The sequence below is a fragment of the Octopus bimaculoides genome, chromosome 18 (genome assembly GCF_046866305.1).
Source record: "Octopus bimaculoides isolate indiv1 chromosome 18, ASM4686630v1, whole genome shotgun sequence".
Classification (NCBI taxonomy): Eukaryota; Metazoa; Mollusca; class Cephalopoda; order Octopoda; family Octopodidae; genus Octopus; species Octopus bimaculoides.
In genome coordinates, this window is record NC_142945.1 from 11,684,461 (window position 1) to 11,706,839 (window position 22,379).

At 34.7% G+C, this 22,379-nt stretch overlaps 1 protein-coding gene across 1 annotated transcript in view; it reads right to left on the bottom strand.

Annotated features, from left to right (window-relative positions):
* Positions 1-20,547: 20,547 nt before the first annotated feature.
* LOC128249848 (protein PET100 homolog, mitochondrial-like) overlaps positions 20,548-22,379 on the bottom strand; it is a 10,760-nt gene continuing 8,928 nt past the window's right edge. Inside the window, exon 4 of the mRNA XM_089365747.1 lies at positions 20,548-20,985. Coding sequence (XP_089221873.1) covers positions 20,905-20,985 — 81 coding nt within the window. The 3' untranslated portion in view covers positions 20,548-20,904. The remainder of the gene's footprint in view (positions 20,986-22,379) is intronic.

The following is a 22,379-nucleotide window of genomic DNA, read 5'->3' on the forward strand; positions in this document are numbered from 1 at the left end:
GTCTTGGATCTACATTAGAAACCGGCTCTTTCTCTATTAGCTATGGGAAATAGGGTTGGAGTTGTTAAGGCAATGGTGAGTGATTTGAAATGCTATTGTGTGTGTATGTGTGTATATATGTGAGTATATGTGTGTATGCATGTATGTGTGTATGTATGTGCGCGCGCGCGTGTGCGTGTGTGTGGTTCTTAACAGTGTAACTCGAAGTAGATAAAGCCCGTGGACAACGTTCAACTTCTTTTTTACATGCAAAGGAATTTCTTTTAACCCAAAATATTCTACAGAGATAAAGCTATTTTTCATAGCTTTATCTTCTTCGAGTTCCACCATTAAAAACGATTCATTAAATATCTCTTGAAGTCTCTAAAATTCCTATGCTACACACACACACATACACACACACATATACACACACATACACACACACTCACATCTATATATTAAAGTATATACATATACATAATATACACCCCATATATATATATATATATATATATATATATATATAAGGGGGATGTATATTTATTCATATATTTATGCATATATATATATATATATATATATATATATATATATATATATATATATATATATATATATACATATATATATCACATAAAAGATATATATGCATACAAGATATATATACATTCATAAATACATACACACAAGCATGTGTGTATGTGTGCTTGTGTGTGTATGCATATATGCGCGCGTGTGTATACTGAGATACTAACAGACACACGCATATACACGGTGTTGCGCATGTGTGAATGTGCGTTTTTATTTGTTTTTTTTTTTGTTTTTTTTTGGGTTGGTTTGTTTGTTTTTTTTCACAATTTCAGCCATTTTGTTCGGTAGTATTTCTTTTACGCCATTATCTTATTTCAGAAATTATAGAAAAAAAGAAGACTTAAATTTCGTATTTGTTTAGAATTCTTTAAGACATGAAGGCGTAAGGCACACACACACACGCACACAAACGATAAATACAAAACAAATAGTTTAAGCTTATTTTGTATTTTGTTTTAATGTTTCCAAGGTTTTTATTTGTTTCCACCTTTTTCGACATTTTTTTTTTTTTTCCTTTTTTTCCTTTTTCTCTTTATCATTTTGTCCAAAGACAGAAAAGTCTGAATTCTTCCACTGAACCGCTCGTCAAGTATGCAATATTCTATAATTACATTCTTTTAATCTTTGGATCGAGTGCATTCTGTTTGTGTTTGGACTTTTAAAATCTTCTTTGGATATCTCAGCTACGTTGACACTGAGAGAGAAGCAATTTGTGTTTTTACTAAAAATAACCAACTCGGAATCACATATACACAACACTTCTTGTGAACAAATCTGTAAAGAAGTCTTGTTTCTTTGAGGTCTTATGCGTAACATCCGGACACATTACATACCATCGCGATTTCAGCTTCTTACATTTTGGCAACCTCAAAAATCTAGTTTTAGCCGGAAAAATTTTGGCGATTCTCCCATTTGGACTGGGATTCCAGATTATCATTTCTTTTTATATTGGACCAAGAAAGAATTGTGACATCGACTCGTAATTTTCCGTATTGCTTTCCAGGAAATATCTACTTTCTAGTCAACGCTTGCTTTCGTAGCTTTTCATCGGTCAAGGAAGGTCTGACAACCAGGAAATATCTCATTTGAAGACAAACCAAACACAGTTTGGTACATCAAAAACACACACACAAAAACATATATCAATTTCGTTTCGTTTCGCATTTATGTCTTCGTTTGTGGTTGGCAGTCTCTGGTATTCTTATATGCTAAGTCTTTCATGAGACAAATACGATAGCATGTGTATGATGTAAGAAAACGAAGAAGAAAAAAAAAAAGGTGACGAAATTACATAGAGAAGTTGTGTGACATCCAACCTTCACACAACATTCCAGTCGAACGATAAAATGGCAAATTTCTTCGTCACTGATGCTAGGGATCAGATGACCACTTAATAATAATAATAATAATAATAATAATAATAATAATAATAATAATAATAATAATAATAATACCAGCATCCACAAAACCGCAGAGATAACGGTGATAAAAATTATCATTATTATTATTATTATTATTATTATTATTATTATTATTATTATTATTATTATTATTCATGCTGATGATAATAATGATAAAAAAAAACCACACTTCCGACTTGTAATAATAATTCCAGTAACTTTTTGGCAGAAACTCGACGTCCATTCTCGTTCTCCAAAATATTCTACATGAAAAAAAAAATGTAATGGAGGAGGGAAGGGGAGATTAATTGAACATAGGTTGAAATGCTGGTTATTTACCTATTTAAGTGTGTATGTGTGTGTGAGTGTGTGCGTGTGTGTGTGAGTGTGTGCGTGTGTGTGTGCGCGAGTGTATGGACGTATGTCTGTGGGTGTGTATATATGTATATATATATATATATATATATATATATATATATATATATACAATATGTATGCATATATACATTTATATACACGTCTATGTATATTTATGTGTATGTGTATATATATATATATACACATACATATGCATGTAAGTATATATATACATACATACGTACATATATATACATATACATATATATGCATACATATATATATATATATATATATATATATATATACATACAGACATACATACATATACGTGCATACAACTATATGCATATATATATATATATATGTGTGTGTGTGTGTGTATGTATATATATATATATATATATATATATATATATATATATATATATATATATATATATATATATATATATATATATATATATATACATCTATATATATACATGCATATATGTACATACATGCATATATATATATATATATATATATATATATATATATACAGACATACATACATATATGTGCATACATGCATATATATATATATATATATATATATATATATATATATATATATATATATATATACATATATACATATATATACATATATATATATACATATATATATATACATACATATATATATATATATATATATATATATATATATATATATATATATATATATACAGACATACATACATATATGTACATACAAGTATATGTATATATGTGTATGTCTATATATATATATATGTATGTGTGTATGTGTGTGTGTGTGTGTGTGTGTGTGTGTGTGTGTGTAGACACATATATGTGTTGTGGGTGGTGGGGTGTTATTTTTCCCTTATGACTGAGCTGTTGTGTATAATTTCAGCTAGGAATGACTGGCCGATAATTTCGTCTCAAACTGCCAACAATTTTAACAATTCCGACAGTTTTTTTCTTTTTTCTGTGTTTGTTACATTATCTATTTATATATTTTTTTTTTTAAAGGGAAAGAAAAGGGTAACAGAAAAAGAAAGAAAAAAATTGTGAAAAAAACGTAAAAATGTTCCAGTGAAGATCAATATTGCTTCTTCTTCGTTATATGATATAGAAAAGAAAGACTACACCGTTTCAAAATAAGTCTCCCTTTAATTCTCAACAAACATACAAAGTATATTTGGATGATTTTATATTTAATTTTTTTAATGAATCAACCACTAAGTTTTTATTATTATTATTATTATTATTATTATTATTATTATTGTTACTATCATTATTATTATTATATCATTATTGTTGTTGTTGTTATTAATTACTTCTGACTGCGGCCATGTTGAGACAACACCTCGAAGGGGATTCAGCCGAACAAATCAACCCCAGGATTTATGGGTCTTTTAAAGTTTGGCATTTATTGTGTTCTCTCTTTTGCCGAACTGCTAAGTTACGGTGTTGTAAACAAACCAGCACTCCTTGTCAAGCGGTATGTGGGGGTCAGAAACACAGAAGTATAAGACTCATACACTCATACACGCACATACACACACACATATAATATATGAGTGTGTGTGTGCATATCTGTGCATGTGTGTATGTGTATATGTATAAATATCTATGTATGTGTGTGTGCGCGCGCGCGCGTGTATGTTTGTGTGTCTGTGTTTGTCTCCCCAACATCGCTTGACAACCGATGTTGGTATGTTTACGTCCCCGTAACATAGCAGTTCGCCAAAACTGATCGATAGAATAAGTACTAGGTGTACAAAGAATAAGTCCTGATGTCAATCTGTTCGACTAAAGGCATGGCCGTAGTAAAATGACAAACAAATAAAAGAATATATATATATATATATATATATATATATATATATATATATATATATATACATATATATATATATATGAATCTATGATTGTGTATGTTTGTATATATATACGTATGTATATATCTATATGTATGTATATAAGTATATGAATGTGTCTATATGTCTGTATATGTATATGTATGTAAGTGTGTGTGTGCGTGTGTATGCGTGCGTGTTTGCTTATGTTTCTCTTGGCTTATCTTTATTACTTTATCTCTTACTAATTATAATTATTTATAACCCTGATGATAATACTTAATTGCTCATATAATCAATTCGACCACCTTGCATATAATAGTAATTCAAATTTCGACCTTATGTAGATGCTAACAATATTTATAGGACATTGAGGGTTATATGTAATAAAAAAAATTTTAACATATCTAGATGTTTTATATCAATAATTACGTATTTTCAAACACTATTTCAACGAATGCATATCAATATTATTATTCTATGTACTTACTTTATATATTTAAATCCATCTCCATCTACAATACTAAATAATACGACTTTTATTCTTCAATTCTCGTATATCTTTGGGCTTCTAATCTTTAATTTAATGTCATTTATATCTTTCTTGTTGCTATCTATCCTTATATTTCGTAAGCATTGTCTCTAAGAACTTTTATTTAGTTTCACTTTAATATTATTATTTTCTTATCTTCCCGATCTTTTATTTTCTAGGTTATTAATGATAAATACATGATTTTCCTTCTCTTATGCCAACATTATCTACTAATTACTTTTTAATATCTTACTAAATTTCCCTTCCCTTCTTTAGAAAACTGCCTTATTAATTTCTATTAATTTTATTCTTGTCTTCCATATTTTTAAGGTATTTTTTTCTAATATTGACTTTACCTTCTTCAAACGTTATGTCGAGGGATTATTTTGAATATGGATTTCTTTTAATTTGTAGAGCTAGCTTAATATCTACATTAATTTAAAGATTGTATATATATATATATATATATAAATATATATATATATATATATATATATATATATATATATATATATATATATATATATATATATATATATATATATATATATATATATATATATATTAATGCAGACGTGTAAGTAATTAATTACTTATAATAAAATATAATAAAATAAATTATCTACACATATTTTTTTATTAAGCTGCGAAACAGTTGTCGTTAAATAAGAATTTCCAGTGGCAAAAAAATGTTTATCATAATATATTTCTCTCGTTATTTATAATTTTATACATTCCTTGTGTGTTTCTCTTGTATCGTACTGTGTATTCAATGTGGTTTGTAAAACGATACATTAGGGACATTTTTATGTGTGTCCACCCGATTAGTTGAATGCATATAGTGTGACTTTAATACATGCATATATACAGATATACATACGTATATATATATATATATATATATATATATATATATATATAGTAATTATCTGGTCTTTCGGTATATGTCTATTGGTATGCCGATTCAAACACACTCAGCGTTTGGGCTACCTGGTTTCCATCTGCAGTTATGGTATCATTTTCAATGGACAGACGTCAGGAATTCTGCAGTGTTCATTTAGTTTATAATTGATGAGGTGACGGGAAATGCGTTAAATAAAGATTCGCACCAAACCCATTTTCCGTTTCCCTCACGAGTGCGTGCGTGTGTGTATAAAATTTCGTCTTATGATGTAATGCAATAGTTATGTACAATAAGTGCTCAGGTTGAAAATGGAGACTACTATTATCTTTTACAGAGTATGTTCCTTAATTCTTCCTCTCTGAAGACGGTATAGTTGACATATAGGAAAGTCTTTACTCAATGACTTATACACTATAAGTACAGCTATTCTAGAAACAGCTGTAAGAGACTGTGCATTATTTCTTAATGCGTTGTTTGTAATAACTCTGCAACTATGTTTCAATTCGTATTGAATAAGTATTTGTCATAATCACGTGTGGAAAACAACATTCATCACGTGGTGTTCGTTTTCATTGATGCATTTCTGAAGGCGTTCTTGGAAGTTGGCCTCTACTCCCTCCAGCATTGCTCTATCAATTTGGGCGACTTCCACGCGAATAGTTTCCTTCAAATCGTCCAGTGTACGGGGCTTATGCACATACACACGTGCCTTGAGGTTTCCCCATAAGAAATAATCACACATCGACAAATCAGGGGACCGATGGGCCAAGGAATATCAACAAACCTGGAAATAGGGCGGTCACCGAAGAGAGGGTGAAAAACGACCATTGATGCTCTGGCTGTGTGGGCCGTCACCCCATCCTGCTGAAACTACGCATGTCGAATAGGCATACGTTTTTGTCGTAATTCAGGCACAAAGAAGTTGCTTATCATCTCGATGCAACGCTTGGAATTCACAGTAACAGCATTTCCATTATTGTGTTAAAAAAAAGTAAGGACCAACGACAGCAGCTTTTGCAACAGCACACCAGACCGTCACTTTTGAGCTGTACAGTGGCCCTTCGTGCAGTTCTCTCGGATTTTCAAGAGCCCAGTAACGACAGTTCTGTCGATTCACCATGCCATTGAGATGAAAATGAGCATCATCACTCATTAACAAAATGAGGTTGTCATTTGCCTCAAAGATTGCTTCCATCTGACGTTTGAAGTTATGCCGCTGTGTCATGGTTTCAACTGTTGCCCAATGGCCAATTTGCACGGGTGGAAATGCAGGTCTTCATGCAAAATATGCCTTACCGATCGGTTATCGATGCCAAGTTCAGTGAAATGCTTCCGAGCAGAGCGATTCGGACTCCGTATCAAAGCTTGTCTGACGCGTTCCACATTTTCCGGGGTCCGTACTGTTCGTGGCGCCCCCACCAGTCTCCTATTCACTAGTGTAGGTCGTGTACGAAGTGCATACACCTAACGTAATGTTGTGTTACGGGTGGGAACAGCCTGATTTCGGTGAATGTTGAAGTGGCGCCGAAACTCACGCTGAACTGCTGTGACAGACTCGTTATTCTTCACGTAACTGTTGTAGGCAAACACGCGATGCTCTCTTGTCCACAGCGCCATGGCTTCTTCACCTGCAAAAGAGAAAAAAAAAGGTAAGACACCGCGGACCGAATGGTACCTTTCGGACATGTCTCTTCCCCAGGGGCTGAGTAATAGCCATTTCAAAAACGTCCGTCCTCTCTGCCCCACCTTGTATATATGTACACACACACACACACACATTGACAACTGATGTTGGTTTATGTCCACTTAATCCGGCGGTTCGGCAAAGGGAGAACGATACGATAAGCACCAAACTTTATAAGAAAAAATACATTAATACTGGGGAAGATTTGTTCGACTAAAACTCTTCGAGGCATTGTCCCAGCATGGCCGTAGGCCAATGACTGAAACTCGTAAGTGATAAAATATATATATATGATGATATTTAAACAAAAATTAACTTTATATTTCAGATTTTTACCTGTATTTATCTGCAATTTGCTGTACATTTTAGATAAAGATTCCAAAATAGATTTATATTAAGAATCGTTTGATGAGTTGCGTGTGAAAGACTACTTTCATATATCAACAAATGGAAATAAAGAAAAAAAGGTTGTAGTTGTTTTATTTACTCAATTTTAATTCGTAATTGGTTTAGAATTTCAGTGAAACGTATAGAGGTGTATTTAGTTAGAAATAGAGCCACGAGTGTGTTAAGGGTATATTTTTTTCCATGGATCGTAATGGAATTTCGAAAAGATCTGAATACATCAGACTTCAAAATAGCTGACAGTGGAGCTAGCTAAGAGCATCAGGCAAAAATGTTGTTTGTTTCTTCTTTAATTTCTTCTTTTTAATTTTTTTTTTGTAAGAAATGACTTTTGAAAATTGAGCTGCATCTCATTACGTCATGTACCTTATGAGTTGGCAAATACGGTATAGATATTATGCATGCATGTCTGTATGTATGGTGGAGGAGCGTGGCTTAGTGGTTAGGGTGTTCGGCTTACGATGGCAATGATGTGAGTTCGATACTTGTGAGTTGTGTCCTCAAGCAAGACACTTAGTTTCTCATTGCTCCAGTCCACTTGGCTAGTAAATATGAATTGTACCCGTATTTCAAAAGGCCAGCCATGTCACATTTACTAGTAGCTAGAATGTAATGCCAGTATTAAAGTGCATTTCTAACACAGCTATTTAGATTACTTCCTTGCCAGTTCAGAAGCTTTTAGTGAAGAGTAAAAACAAGGTTTTTTAAAAAAGACATGCGATATAATTCCAGGAACGATAAAATACTAACATGGTGGCAGATTAATCGTTGATGCCGAATGAAAGTCCAAAAATGGTAATATGCTGCAATCCAAGGAAAGGAAGCCGCTTCTTTAAACAATGCTTTTGCCGAACCAACCTTCTTTTTTATGCATATTCTACACCTTCAAATGTTGAATTAATACGAAGCGGTCAGAATTTATTGTTTAAGTGATGCATTTCTTCCTATAACATAAGCGTTGCTTGCTATTGCGTGAGTCATGTCAATAATATTTGATATATTTTACTGTGTTGGTGGTTTGATAGAGCAAGGAATATCACAGATGTGTAATAAAACGTACCATTTGTTTTTATTTAAAGAAATTTAACAATAAGCAAATAGAAAACGTGAAGAAACAACGTATGCATTAAATAATTGTTGGTACCGTAAGGTAAGAGAAAATTTTAATAGATAATGATAATTTTTTGTAAAGTAGGCTCAAATATAACGCCTAAATGGAGGCAAATAGGGGTTAGATCGTCCCATAAAATAACTAAATTGACTATACAGGCTATAAAAGGATATATTTGCAACTTCTGTTATAATACTGTGCGTATTTCATATGTATTAATATAGGCTAAATGAAGACGGTGAGCTTGTAGAATCGCTATCGTGCTGGACAAAATGCTTAGCGGTATTTCTTCCGACTTTAAACTCTTGAGTTTAAATGCTGCCGAGGTCGACTTGCCTTTCGGGATCGATAAAATAAGTACTAGCTGAGCACTGAAAGGCGATTTTGTCGAATTCCCTCCTTTCGAATCTACTGACCTTATGTTAAAATAAGAAAAGATTCTCATACACCGAATTATAAGGTGACAAGGTGGCAGAATCGTTTGCGCATCGACTCGTTACATCCTAAATTCAAATTCTGCTGGAATTTAACTTTACTTTCAGCTTTCCATTGTCGATAAAATGAAGTACCAGGCAAGTACTAGGGCCGATGTAACTGCCTTACCCTTGCCCTGAAAATGGCTGGTCTTGAGCCAAAATTAGGAAGAATTATTATATGCTAAATTTGAAGATGTGCTTTTTATTTCTTTATTGCCCACAAGGGGCTCAACATAAAGGGGACAAACAAGGACAGTCAAAAGGATTAAGTCGATTACATCGACCCCAGTGCGTAACTGGTACTTAATTTATCGACCCCGAAAGGATGAAAGGCAAAGTCGACCTCGGCGGAATTTGAACCCAGAACGTAACGGCAGACAAAATACCGCGAAGCTTGTCGCCCGGCGTGCTAACGTTTCTGCCAGCTCGCCGCCTTAAATTTGAAGATGTGCTTCTGACATAGGTAAACTTGAACGATATGCAAACCGTAAAAGCAGATTCGAATTACGGCCCCAAAATTAGATAAGGTAGACAGACATCATTCATGAAAAAAGCAATATTTTCTTTCTTTTTTTTTTTTCAAAATACAGCCCTCTTTTTCATAATGGTTTTTAAAAGTTGACAGTGCAAGTTCTAATAATTCCTCAACACGCTTCAGCCTCGGATTGACCACAGTCTCCAACAGCTTCATATAGCTGTCTGAATTTAGTTTATTAAATATCATGGGAACGAATTTCTGCGTGCGGACGCTGTCAGAACGTCACAGCTTCGTAGTCTCCGTCGCAACTGTCCATGTCACGTATCACAGCCTTTTCAGTGCTCACAGAGTTTTGAGCAGCAGTCGTGAAGTCGGCATTTTGATACCCGGCGCAAATCATCAGGATACAGGTAACTCTTTTCCAATATTCAGATGACTTCCAGTCCTCCATGTCAGCTACGTTTTTCTCAACTACAACTTTTAATCTTTATGCTCTCTAACGCCGTTGACTATTCACCAATGCATTGAGCTGTTCCTGAACAAACAAAAGGAGACCAAAAAAATCGTCAAATTTAGCCCGAACACCCTTTAGATATATGTATGTGTATGTATGCGCATACACACACACACACACACACACACACACACACACACACACACACACACACACACATACACATACATACATCATAGAGGGAGAGAGGATGAGCATACATGAATATAAAATTCTTAAACAACCGTTTTCTTCAGGTATTCTTTGTTTGAGTAGCTGCCCATCAAACAACTCGTGTCTTTCAAAATCAACAGTTCACTGTGCAGAAATATTTACAGCTGATAATCCAGTGTTCAAAGATTATACAGAGTCAACTGAAAATAAATTTAGAGATCGATTTAATCAACACTTGCATTCTTCCAAAAATCCGAGGCAAAAAAAAAAATGTGAACGCTAGTTTATCATTTACATATGATCTTCGAAAAATAATATTGTTATAGAACTATAAAATTGTCTGGAAATATTACAATATACCTAAACTTATAAACAAGGTAACAACGTTTGTATCCTTGGCAACTCGAAGAAAATTAATATGTTGTTTCATAAAGCTTCAGTCTAGAACAAACAAACGTTCAGGATTGATATCTTTTTATATTCAGAAATCAAAATATTTGTTGAAATATTTTTACCTAAAAGCTGAAAACGGCGTAGCTGTGTGGTTTATTCATCCAAGTTCTTGAAATCGAAATATTTCTTCACAAGACAAGGTTGTGTAGTTACGAATCTCGCTGTACAACAAGGTGGTTTTGAGGTTCAGCTTCACAGCACGGCACCTAATCTAGCCTCGGGCCGACCAAAGCTTTGTGAGTGAATTAGGTAGACAAAAACCGTGGAAGCAATCGCGCACGTGTGGTGGTGGTGGGGGGGGGGCAATGTAACTGCACACATGCTTTTGGTGATTATTTTTCCTTCTTTGGACTTTTCCTTTTTCCTTTTCGATGTAGCGGAATGCTCGAAACGTCGAAAGCTCTCCCTTTTTGTCAAGCATCAAACTAATATACAATCCATGAGCACCTCTTCTTGTTGTTTGTTATTGTTATTTTAATTGTTCGTATATTCGATTTGACTACATATATATATATGGACACAGGTTTATACATACATACATACATACATATATATATATATATATATATATATATATATATATATATATATATATATATATATATATCATTTCGCCATGATAGATCGCTGACCACTACACACATTTTTTCTCTTCTTTTTTTTTCTTTCCTTGTTTCTCTACTTGTTTCTCTCCTTGTTTCTTTCCGTGTTCCTTTCTGTTGAAAAGCGTAGGCTCGAAACGTTAAAGAATTTCTCAATTCCCGAGCGTTATACTAATACATCTATTTGTCTTCGTTTGTTGTTTTTTTTTTGTGAATTCTCCCTCTGTCTCGCTCTCTCTCTCTCTATATATATATATATATATATATATAGGGAACTTGTGTGTGTGCGTGTGTAAATTACGGTGTACCGCAGGGTGGTAAAGAAAGATAGACATGCCAAAGAAAGAGACAGAAAAGCAGAGAAGTAAGCTGTACAAACACTACCATCATCGCTGTCACTCTACCGCGTGCGCGCATGCGTTCGTGCGCGCGTGCGTGCGTGCGTGCGTGTGTGTCCATGTGTGCTTTCCATTCTCTCTTTATTCAAGAAAAGGACAAACAGACAGGAGAAAAAGAGAGAAAGATTGCCACCGCAACTGTATTTCAACTTCCTGTCTTTCTAATTCTCTTTTATTCACAGACGGTATGTTGTGGTTGGAAGCAGTTTGGTTACGATTTCAAAATAAATACTATCCAGCTTTCGCCCCCTCGGGTGATAAATAACAAAAACATGATTTCGTGAGTGTTCGTTTTGTAGTCTCTGTATACAATACAGACGTACACACACACACACACACACACACACACACACACACACACACACACACACACACACACACTCACACACATATGTGTGCACGTACGCGTACGTAGGCGTACGTAGGCGTACGTAGGCGCACGTACACATGTATGTATACACACATACATATATGTATATATATATATATATATATATATATATATATATATATATATATATATATATATAAAAACAAATAATAAAAGAGTGTATGCATATATACGTACAGGTATGTGCATACTGACATCCACCTGTATGTGTAGGTGCATATCTGGGTACAGGACATTGCAAACAAAACGTAAACAAGAAAATAATGATAATCAGAGTACAGAAAACACACAAGCCACATAGAGAACATTTTCCTTCATCAGCTACCCCCGTTTTAACACCGGCGTTTCGAAGAGATATATATATATACACACATGTGTATGTATGTATATAGATAGATAGATAGATAGATAGATAGATAGATAGATAGATAGATAGATAGATAGATAGATAAACTTGGAAATGGATGCGTGGTGTTCAATCAAATAATAATATAAATAATATATAGATATATGCATATATACATACATATATGTACATACGTACATATTTATGTATATAGGTATGCATATACGTCTACAGGCCGTCATCAAACATGAAATACGGAAATAAAGTTGAGTACGCAAACAACGAGAGAAACAAATGGAAAACAAGATAAGTAACATATAGAACGACCCTTCATCAGTTGTCAGCTGTCCTTCTACTCCTTATTTCGTGCAATGAAAAACAATATAAGGCTTTGAAGGCAGTTGCTCCCGCGAACCAAAATAAAATTCGGGATTTGCGGAGGGTCAAAGTTGGTAACAAAAACAGGACATACTATAAACCAACCGAAAGGAAGACAAACATATGTGTGTGTGTGTGTGTGTGTGTGTGTGTGTGTGTGTGTGTGTGTGTGTGTGTGTGTGTGTGCATAGTAAACAACATGAAATACGAAAACAATTAAGTTCAATATGCGAACAACGACCGAAACAAATGGAAAACAGGACAGGTAACATAAAGAACGACCCTTCATCAGTCGTCGGCTGTCTACCTACTCCTCATTTCGAGCATTGAACGACAATATGAATCTTCGTAGACAGCTGTTCCCATAAGTACCAAAATAAAATTTGAGATTTATGGAAGGTCAATGATTGGGAACAAAAACAGGACAGTGGAGACATACAAGGAAACCCAACGAAAACAAACATGGAGGGTCGTTAGACTAGAACGCCGGAGAAATATTTTCTTTGAAAAGAGAAAAGATTGAAGAGAGAGAGGATACGAAAGAAAGAAAGAAAAAAATGATCGCGTGAGGTTCCTGGTTCAGTCCCACTGCGTGGCACCTTGGGCAAGTGTCTTCTACTATAGCTTCGGGCCGACCAAAGCCTTGTGAGTGGATTTGGTAGACGGAAACTGAAAGAAGCCCGTCGTGTATATGTATATATATATGTGTGTGTGTGTATATGCTTGTGTGTCTGTGTTTGTCCCCACAAAATCGCTTGACAACCGATGCTGGTGTGTTTACGTCCCCGTTTTTCTAGCGGTTTGGCAAAAGAGACCGATAGAATAAGTACTAGGAACACAAAGAATAAGTCCTGGGGTCGATTTGCTCGACTAAAGGCGGTGCTCCAGCATGGCCGCAGTCAAATGACTGAAACAAATAAAAGAATAAAAGAATATAGATAGATAAATAGACAGACATACAGACAGACAAATACATACATACATACATACATATATACATACATACGTAGATAGATAGATAGATAGATAGATAGATAGATAGATAGATAGATAGATAGATAGATAGATAGATAGGCCGATAATGATTACCAGAGAAATCTAGCAAACGTCAATCTTAATAGTCGTAATCTATGTAAATCCTAAAAATATAATCTATAGCCTCTAATCTGCTCTGTTTTAGTAATAACACTTTCGTGTTGCGTGTGTGCAGAAGCGAGCGTGTATGTGGATATATAAATGTGTGTGTGTGTGTGTAAAGGTAAGGTCCAAGGACCAACGTTTAGGAAATTGGTGAGCTTTAAGCAGTCCGTAGAAGATATAAAAAATACTTTTAGGAACAATAGTGGTTTATTGGCGCAGAAGGTTGTGTATAGTGTTTTGTATGTGTGTGTGTGTGTGTGTGTGTGCGTGTGTGTGTGTGTGTGTGTGTGTGTGTGTGTGTGTTTATGTGTATATATATATATTTATATACATATATATGCACTTAAATATAAATACATATATATATGCATACATATATATACATACATATATACATATATATATATATATATACACACATATATGTGTGTGTATATATGTGTGTATGTGTGTGTGTGTGTATACATGTACATATATACACATATAGATATAGATATATATACTTTTATTCTTTTATTTGTTTCAGTCATTTGACTGCGGCCATACTGGAGCACCGCCTTTAGTCGAGCAAATCGACCCCAGGACTTATTCTTTGTAAGCCTAGTACTTACTCGATTGGTGTCTTTGCCGAACCGTGACTGGGACACAAACACTCCCGCATTCGTTGTCAAGCGATGTTGAACACACACACACACACACACACACACACACACACATATATATATACATATATATATATATACACACACACATATATATATATATATATATATATATATATATATATATATATATATATATATATATATATATATATATATATATATATACATATATATATATATATATATATATATATATATATATATATATATATATATATACACACATATATATACGACGGGCTTCTTTCAGTTTCCACCTACCAAATCCACTTAGAAGGCTTTGGTCGACCCGAGGCTATAGTAGAAGACATTTGCCCAAGGTACCACGCAGTGGGACTGAACCGGGAACCGTGCGGTTGGTAAGCAAAGCCACACACACACACACATATAGATATCTATCTATATATATATATATATATATATATATATATATATATATATATATATATATATATATATGTATGTACAGTGTTATATATATACATACATACATATATATACATACATACATACATATATATATATATATATATATATATATATATATATATATATATATATATATATATATATATATATATATATATGCATCGAGAAGGTCTGGATGAAAACCATCATTTTCGTGGCACAAAATGATGCGATGTCATGTCCTGTGTGATATTTTTCGAAGCTGTGCTTCGGTGATCGTTGTAAAGGCTCTCTCCGAACGGCGCCCTTCAACTAATGGGTATTCTGGTATCGTTCATGTGAAATTCTCTCTTTGATAATACCACCACAGAGCGTTATCGCAAGACGTGAGGTTCTGGACTTCTGGGAGACCAATCGACAGATGCTGGAAGTTGTTGCCATCCTTGCCTTATCCATCTATCCCGTAAAACTTCATTTATGTATTCCCAGACAGTGATAGCATAGTGGGGGGGGGGGGGGGCACCATCTTGTTGAAACCAACAATCATTCAGGTCAACATTCAACCTCTGGAGCTGTGGAACAAACTACTCCCTTAACATGGTCAAGTGAGATTGTTTGTTAACAGTGCCCTCGAAGAAATAGGGTCTTATCAGGTGCTTATTCGATATGGCGGCCCAAATCCTTACATGTGGGGGAGAGGTTGTGCTAAAACAAAAAATAATGATAATAATGCTAATAAAACAAAATGTAGGGAGTAACAAGACTTTCGGAACACCCTGTATTTCAAATCTTCACCAGGTTATTTTTGTTTTTAAATGTATTTTTGACTTTCTCTTTTTTTGCATGCTGATGACGAAAACCTCATTCATTTTTTCTAAGAATTATTAATGAAAATGTTACATCAATGTAGAATATAGAAGAAAAAATATCAAGTGAAAATTTTGAAATACTTCAAGTGGTTGAAAGAATTTGAACAAGATACTCGGTCGACTATTCAATAACATAAGATTTTTAAAATCTGTTTCATTTGATTAGAAATAAATTATCTATATTTTTAGAGAATGATAATCGAGAAGCTATGGTGTTCATAGCAACACCAAATAGAGGATTATTTCGGGTTGACATGAATACCAAATGCAGTTATTAAAGGCCTGGCGTAGGCGGCAACCTGTTAGTATCGTCAGAGCGACAAGAAAATGCTTTGCAGACCAACACCCCTGCATCAAAATGACCAGCTTTGTACTAAAACCAGAAACCTTTATAAAAGGTTGAGTCAAAAGCATTTTCTTTGTCTTTTTTGTATAACATATAAACATTGTTTATTCTTCATTTCACAGTTTTGATAATGAGTGATGAAAAAAAAATTGTAATTAGAGTCATTTTAAACTACCTGTGGTGAAAAAAAAGGACTGGGCGTAAGGGCAGCAGCAAAAAAAATTAATGATGTAGAAGACCCAAGAATATCTGGCACAAAACTGGTTCAGACGTTTCAAGAAGTTAACATCAGCCTCGAAGACAACCGAAAGTCGGAGAGACCTTCTGTTGTGAAAGATAAGGCCTTGCTTGAAATGGTTGAACAACAGCCAAGCACAAGCACTCGTACATTTTCAACAGAGCTTGGTCCTGCATAAAACACCATCAATTAGCACCTCCATAAGCTCGGCCTTGTGAATAGGTGATGTCGAGAAGCTCCTCATGGACTGACCAATGACCAGGCCCAACAACGTGTGAACATTTGCACGCAATTACTGGTAAATTCTTGCGATACCCGCTTTTCGCATCGAATTGTAACTGGGGATGAAAATGGATGTATTTTCGTAATCCTAATACGAAAAATCAGTGGCTTCATTCCAGCCACGCTTCAGAACCTGTTGTCAATGAAGGAAGTTCAACAATGCACGGACGGCAGTTCAACAACGTGGATGAGGTTGAAAATGGTGTTAGGTTATGTCAACAAGGATTTATCTTTAAAGGAAAGAGATGAGAAAACAATAATTTACCGAACGTACTCGGCAGCAGCCAGGAAGATTAAAATCATGACGACGGCTCAAGTGGAAAGGGCACTTAAACCAATCTTGCCAGAGGAAGAAAATTTGGGACAGTGGAGGTGCGGTTTCGGGAGGTAGCTACCGCCAGGCTGCACTCAGCGACACCGTTGAGAACTGATGAAGTGGTGCATCTACCCGCATACCTTGGGAGAGGTGCTTCCAGGGTCAGGGTAGATGACAAACCCTCAGAAGTGGATGTAGCCTGGCTGGTAGCTGCCATACTGCTAGGCATGGATGAACTGGCAAGGGCAAAGCCTCGACATAGTAGTACAGGTTGCCTCGGAAGATATCGAAAGTATGTTAAAGAATATTACGTTCGGCGACGTTACACTAAAATTCAGAGTGGAAGGGGGGATTCCACGGGGCTATAAATGTAGCCTAAAAGGCCACATTAGAGCAGATTGTCCTCCACCACATGTGGAGGCTAAGGAAAGGCAAGAGAGTGAGAAAGTGGTTGGTGCTCCATGGCCCGTGGAGGTTGAGGAAAAGTAGAGTGAAGCAGCACCACAGACAAAGACCAGTACCATACATTAGATATGTATATATATATATATATATATATATATATATATATATATATATATATATATATATACTCTTTTACTTGTTTCAGTCATTTGACTGCGGCCATGCTGGAGCACCGCCTTTTAGTCGAGCAAATCGACCCCAGGACTTATTCCTGGTACTTATTCTATCGGTCTCTTTTGCCGAACCGCTAAGTTACGGGGACGTAAACTCACCAGCATCGGTTGTCAAGCGATGCTGGGGGGGGGGGGCAAACACAGACACACAACCATACACACACATACATATATATATATATATATATATATATATATATATATATACGACAGGCTTCTTTCAGTTTCCGTCTACCAAATCCACTCACAAGGCTTTGGTCGGCCCGAGGCTATAGTAGAAGACACTTGCCCAAGGTGCCACGCAGTGGGAATGAACCTGGAACCATGTGGTTGGCTAGCGAGCTATTTACCACACAGCTACTTACCACATAGCCACTCCTGCGCATATATATATATATATATATATATATATATATATATATATATATATATATATATATATATATATATATATATATATATATATATATATATATATATATATATATATATATATATATATATATATATATATATATATATATATATATATATATATATATATATATATATATATATATACATATATACATATATACAGATGTTTATACATATCAATGTCTACACATATAACTTGTACTCGTATGTATATGGATACGTGCACACCCACATATGCGTGTATCTGTATGTATTATCGCCCCTGTACACGCAGGTATATCTACCTTGTATACATCCATACATTCACACACACACACGTACATACGTACGCGCATACACATACACACACATATATATATATACGCACCTATGCATGGATGTACACACACGCGAATATAATTAGATGAATGTGAAGTTCGAGTATGAGTATGAGTGAGGGGTTAGATAGAGATCAGAAGTTAGAATATAGAATTATAAGGTCATAGGGATTACCTAAGGGGTACTGTGGAAATGTACTGTATAGTCATTTTGGCATTTGGATTTGTGGTAGAATTTGAATGTGGGGAAGATCCGGTGGTTACATGTGTTTAGGGCCTCGTTATGTTTATTTAGCAGACCTGGAGAGTCATGCTTTAATATGTAAAGTGCCTCGTGTGTGTGTGTGTGTGTGTGTGTCTTTGTGTCTGTGTTTGTCCCCAATCGCCGCTTGACAACTGATGATGGTTTGTTTAGAATTAAGGTAATAAGAAAAACAATAGAGAGGGATAAATAAATAATAACGTTTTCTCGGTCGGGACTGAATTGGTGCGTAAATACAACAAAAGCAGCAACAACAACATCATCAATAACAACATAAGACCGTGTAATATCGGTCGATGCAGGTTTATTCTTTCATTCTACGTTATCAAGTTTTAGCTTCAAAAAATTCTAGGGTTTCATTGTTATCTCCCTTGCATCATCCATTAAGATAAATTATAGGAAAATTCAATAAAATCTAAATTTCATTTTATTTATGCGTTTATTTGTTTAAATGTAAAAAAAACAAAAAAATTCATGACGTTATTCGTTTTATTTTAGTTTAAAATTATATGATTGTAAATAATTATTTCCAAACGGTATCTTCCCAGGGACAACTTTTGTCGACAGGCATAGATAGATAGATTGGGCAATAAAGAAATAAGATAGATAGATAGATAGATAGATAGATTGAAGGCGGCGAGCTGGCAGAAACGTTAGCACGCCGGGCTAAATGCTTAGCGGTATTTCGTCTGCCATTACGTTCTGAGTTCAACTTTGCCTTTCATCCTTTCGGGGTCGATAAATTAAGTACCAGCTACGCACTGGGTTCGATGTAATCGACTAAATCCCTTTCTCTGTCCTTGTTTGTCCCCTCTACGTTTAGCTCGTGGGCAGTAAAGAAATAAGATAGATAGATAGAGTGACGTAGCTAGTGTAAGCCGCCACTATACAGGCTTATACAGCAAACCCAAAAGTATTGCCTCCCTACAAAGGCTACCCGGGGTGGCCCATCCCCATTGCCCTTCCCATAACTATGCTACTCGACAGACAGACAGAATAAGAGGGGACATAATTGATTTCACTTCATTTCATTTATATTTATATAATTCACATAGCCATTAGCAAACAATGGGCTTGTCAGATGCAGATTTCCAACGGCCATTCACTTGCACTCAGCTTTTCTAACAGCATGACAAGGGAATGTCTATAACTTGGTGCAAAACGAATATCACTTGGGACCAATGCTTACCTCTTTTGTCATAGATATCAGTTGGGTATAAGCATCAGGTGTGGTGCGCAAGAGAAACAACTGCACTGTGATGCACATGTGATGCATGTGGACAAGAACAGCCGTGTAAAGAAGAGCTGATCTCTAACTGTCGAAGGAACCTGTGGTAAAGATAGACCCAGGAAGTCATGGGACAAGGTGGTGAAGCATGATCTTCAAATGTTGGACCTCTGTGTGAATATATGTGTGTATGTGTGTGCATGTTTGTATGTGTGAACCAACATTCTTTTAGTAACAGACAATGATCGATGTCACATTTCAAAAGACAACCACTGGATAACATTGACAAGTGTATTAATTTGAATTACCATCCACATTTACATATAAAATACTACAATTAGTCGTCATTTTTGATGACACGGAGCCAGCTAGTAATAACATAAAACACAAACAAGTTCTAATTTACAACTAGTTATTTATTCATAAAAAAAAATCAATACAGTTTTGTATAACAAAACAATTAATGTTTGTAAAATAATAACTTTTCTTCGAAACTTTCTCTCTTTATTATATTACAAAACAGAAGGAAACTTCCTCACATTTCAGATCTGTTTAGGATTTAAAAAAAAAAAAAAAAAACAGATCAAAGCCACAAATGACAGACAATTCCCTCAGCTAAATTCATCCCTGATGGCAATAATTTGTTAGCACCAGTCTTAAACATTTCCATTCCTCAGCCCAAAGAGTCAAAATATCCACAGCACTCCAACAGCTCAAAATAATACAAGGGCTGGCAATAAGACTAGAAGCTTCTATGTGTTCTTTGTCATTTTTTCCCACTCTGCGATTCGTTTTTCCTCCACCATTTGTTTCAGTGATTCAAAACTCTTTCTCTGTAAATATAAAGATATATATATATACATATATATATATTGATTCATTTGGTTATTTAATATCTGGTTTTTACATGCTAGCATGAGTTAGAGGAATACATATTGTTGAGGCATTGTTTTACAGTTCGATGCCCTTCCGCTCACAAACTCTAACTTGTTTCTCAAGTAAGGAAGTTTTCGTTCTGTGCTGGTCTTCAAAACCACAGAGCTGATCAGTGTTGACAGGAACATTGCAGAACATTGCAGTCTATAGCCCAGCCATTTTCCATGCAAGTGTACAATGTAAGAATTCATAATCACACACACACATACAGTGTGTGTGTGTGTGTGTGTGTGTGTGTGTATGCAATCCCAGCCAGAAGGATCCAGAAAAAGAGGAAGACCAAAAAGGAGATGCAGGAATGATGGAATTTGATCTTAGGATGCAAACACAGGAACACAGATACAAGACTCTACATGTATAAATATATATATGTTTTGGGCCTTGACTCAATTAGTTACTTGGTGCATATATATATATAACCCATGCCAGTATGGAAGGCGGACATTAATCGATGGTGATGATGATGCATATATATATATATATATATATATATCGTTCCTATCATGTTAAACTGTTGTATGTTCAAATTTGGCCAAATGTGTTTTTTTGTTTTTATCAATATTTAGTTTTGCTTACAAATAGCCGGTTCTTTTGGTCAAACTATCATATGTCCAGTTATTTCAGATGCCAAGATATCAAAAATTGCCAAAGTGTAGTACAACAGTTTTGCTATGGAATGGTGAAACTATTTTTTTGTTTTCTGAAAAAAAAGCAATGTTTTGGATTTATGACATTTTTGCATAATAGCAAAAAAAAACAAAGGGATCCATAGATAAAAAAAAAAAATACTTGAAAACCCCTGCTTTAAATGTATGAATTGGTATGTATTGCAAGAAACAGCTATGGTCCCTTTCTGTAACATTTTATATGATTCAACCAACACAAATTAATGTGTGGAAAACGAAATAGGAATTTTGAAAGAAGTTTCTATAAAGCTAGTTTTTAAACATTGAATAGCTATGGGGGTCGACCAGAATAAAATAGTAATCAAAGGGGTCCAAAGATAAAAAAGGGTTGAGAACCCTTGGTTTAGATCATAAAATGCCTTAAGGGTAAGTAAAAAGGAGACGAAACATAACAAGGGACGTAACTTGGTAGCGTTTGCATCATGAAACAAAGTTTTCTCACCTTCCTCTCAAAATACTGTATAAGCAACAACAAACACAAACAAACAAAATCTTGTAGAATAAATTACAATAAATATACAGATGCAGGTCATGTGGTTAAGAAGTTTGCATTGCAATCGCATGGTTTTGGGTTCAGTCCCACTGTGTGACACTTCGTGTGTTTC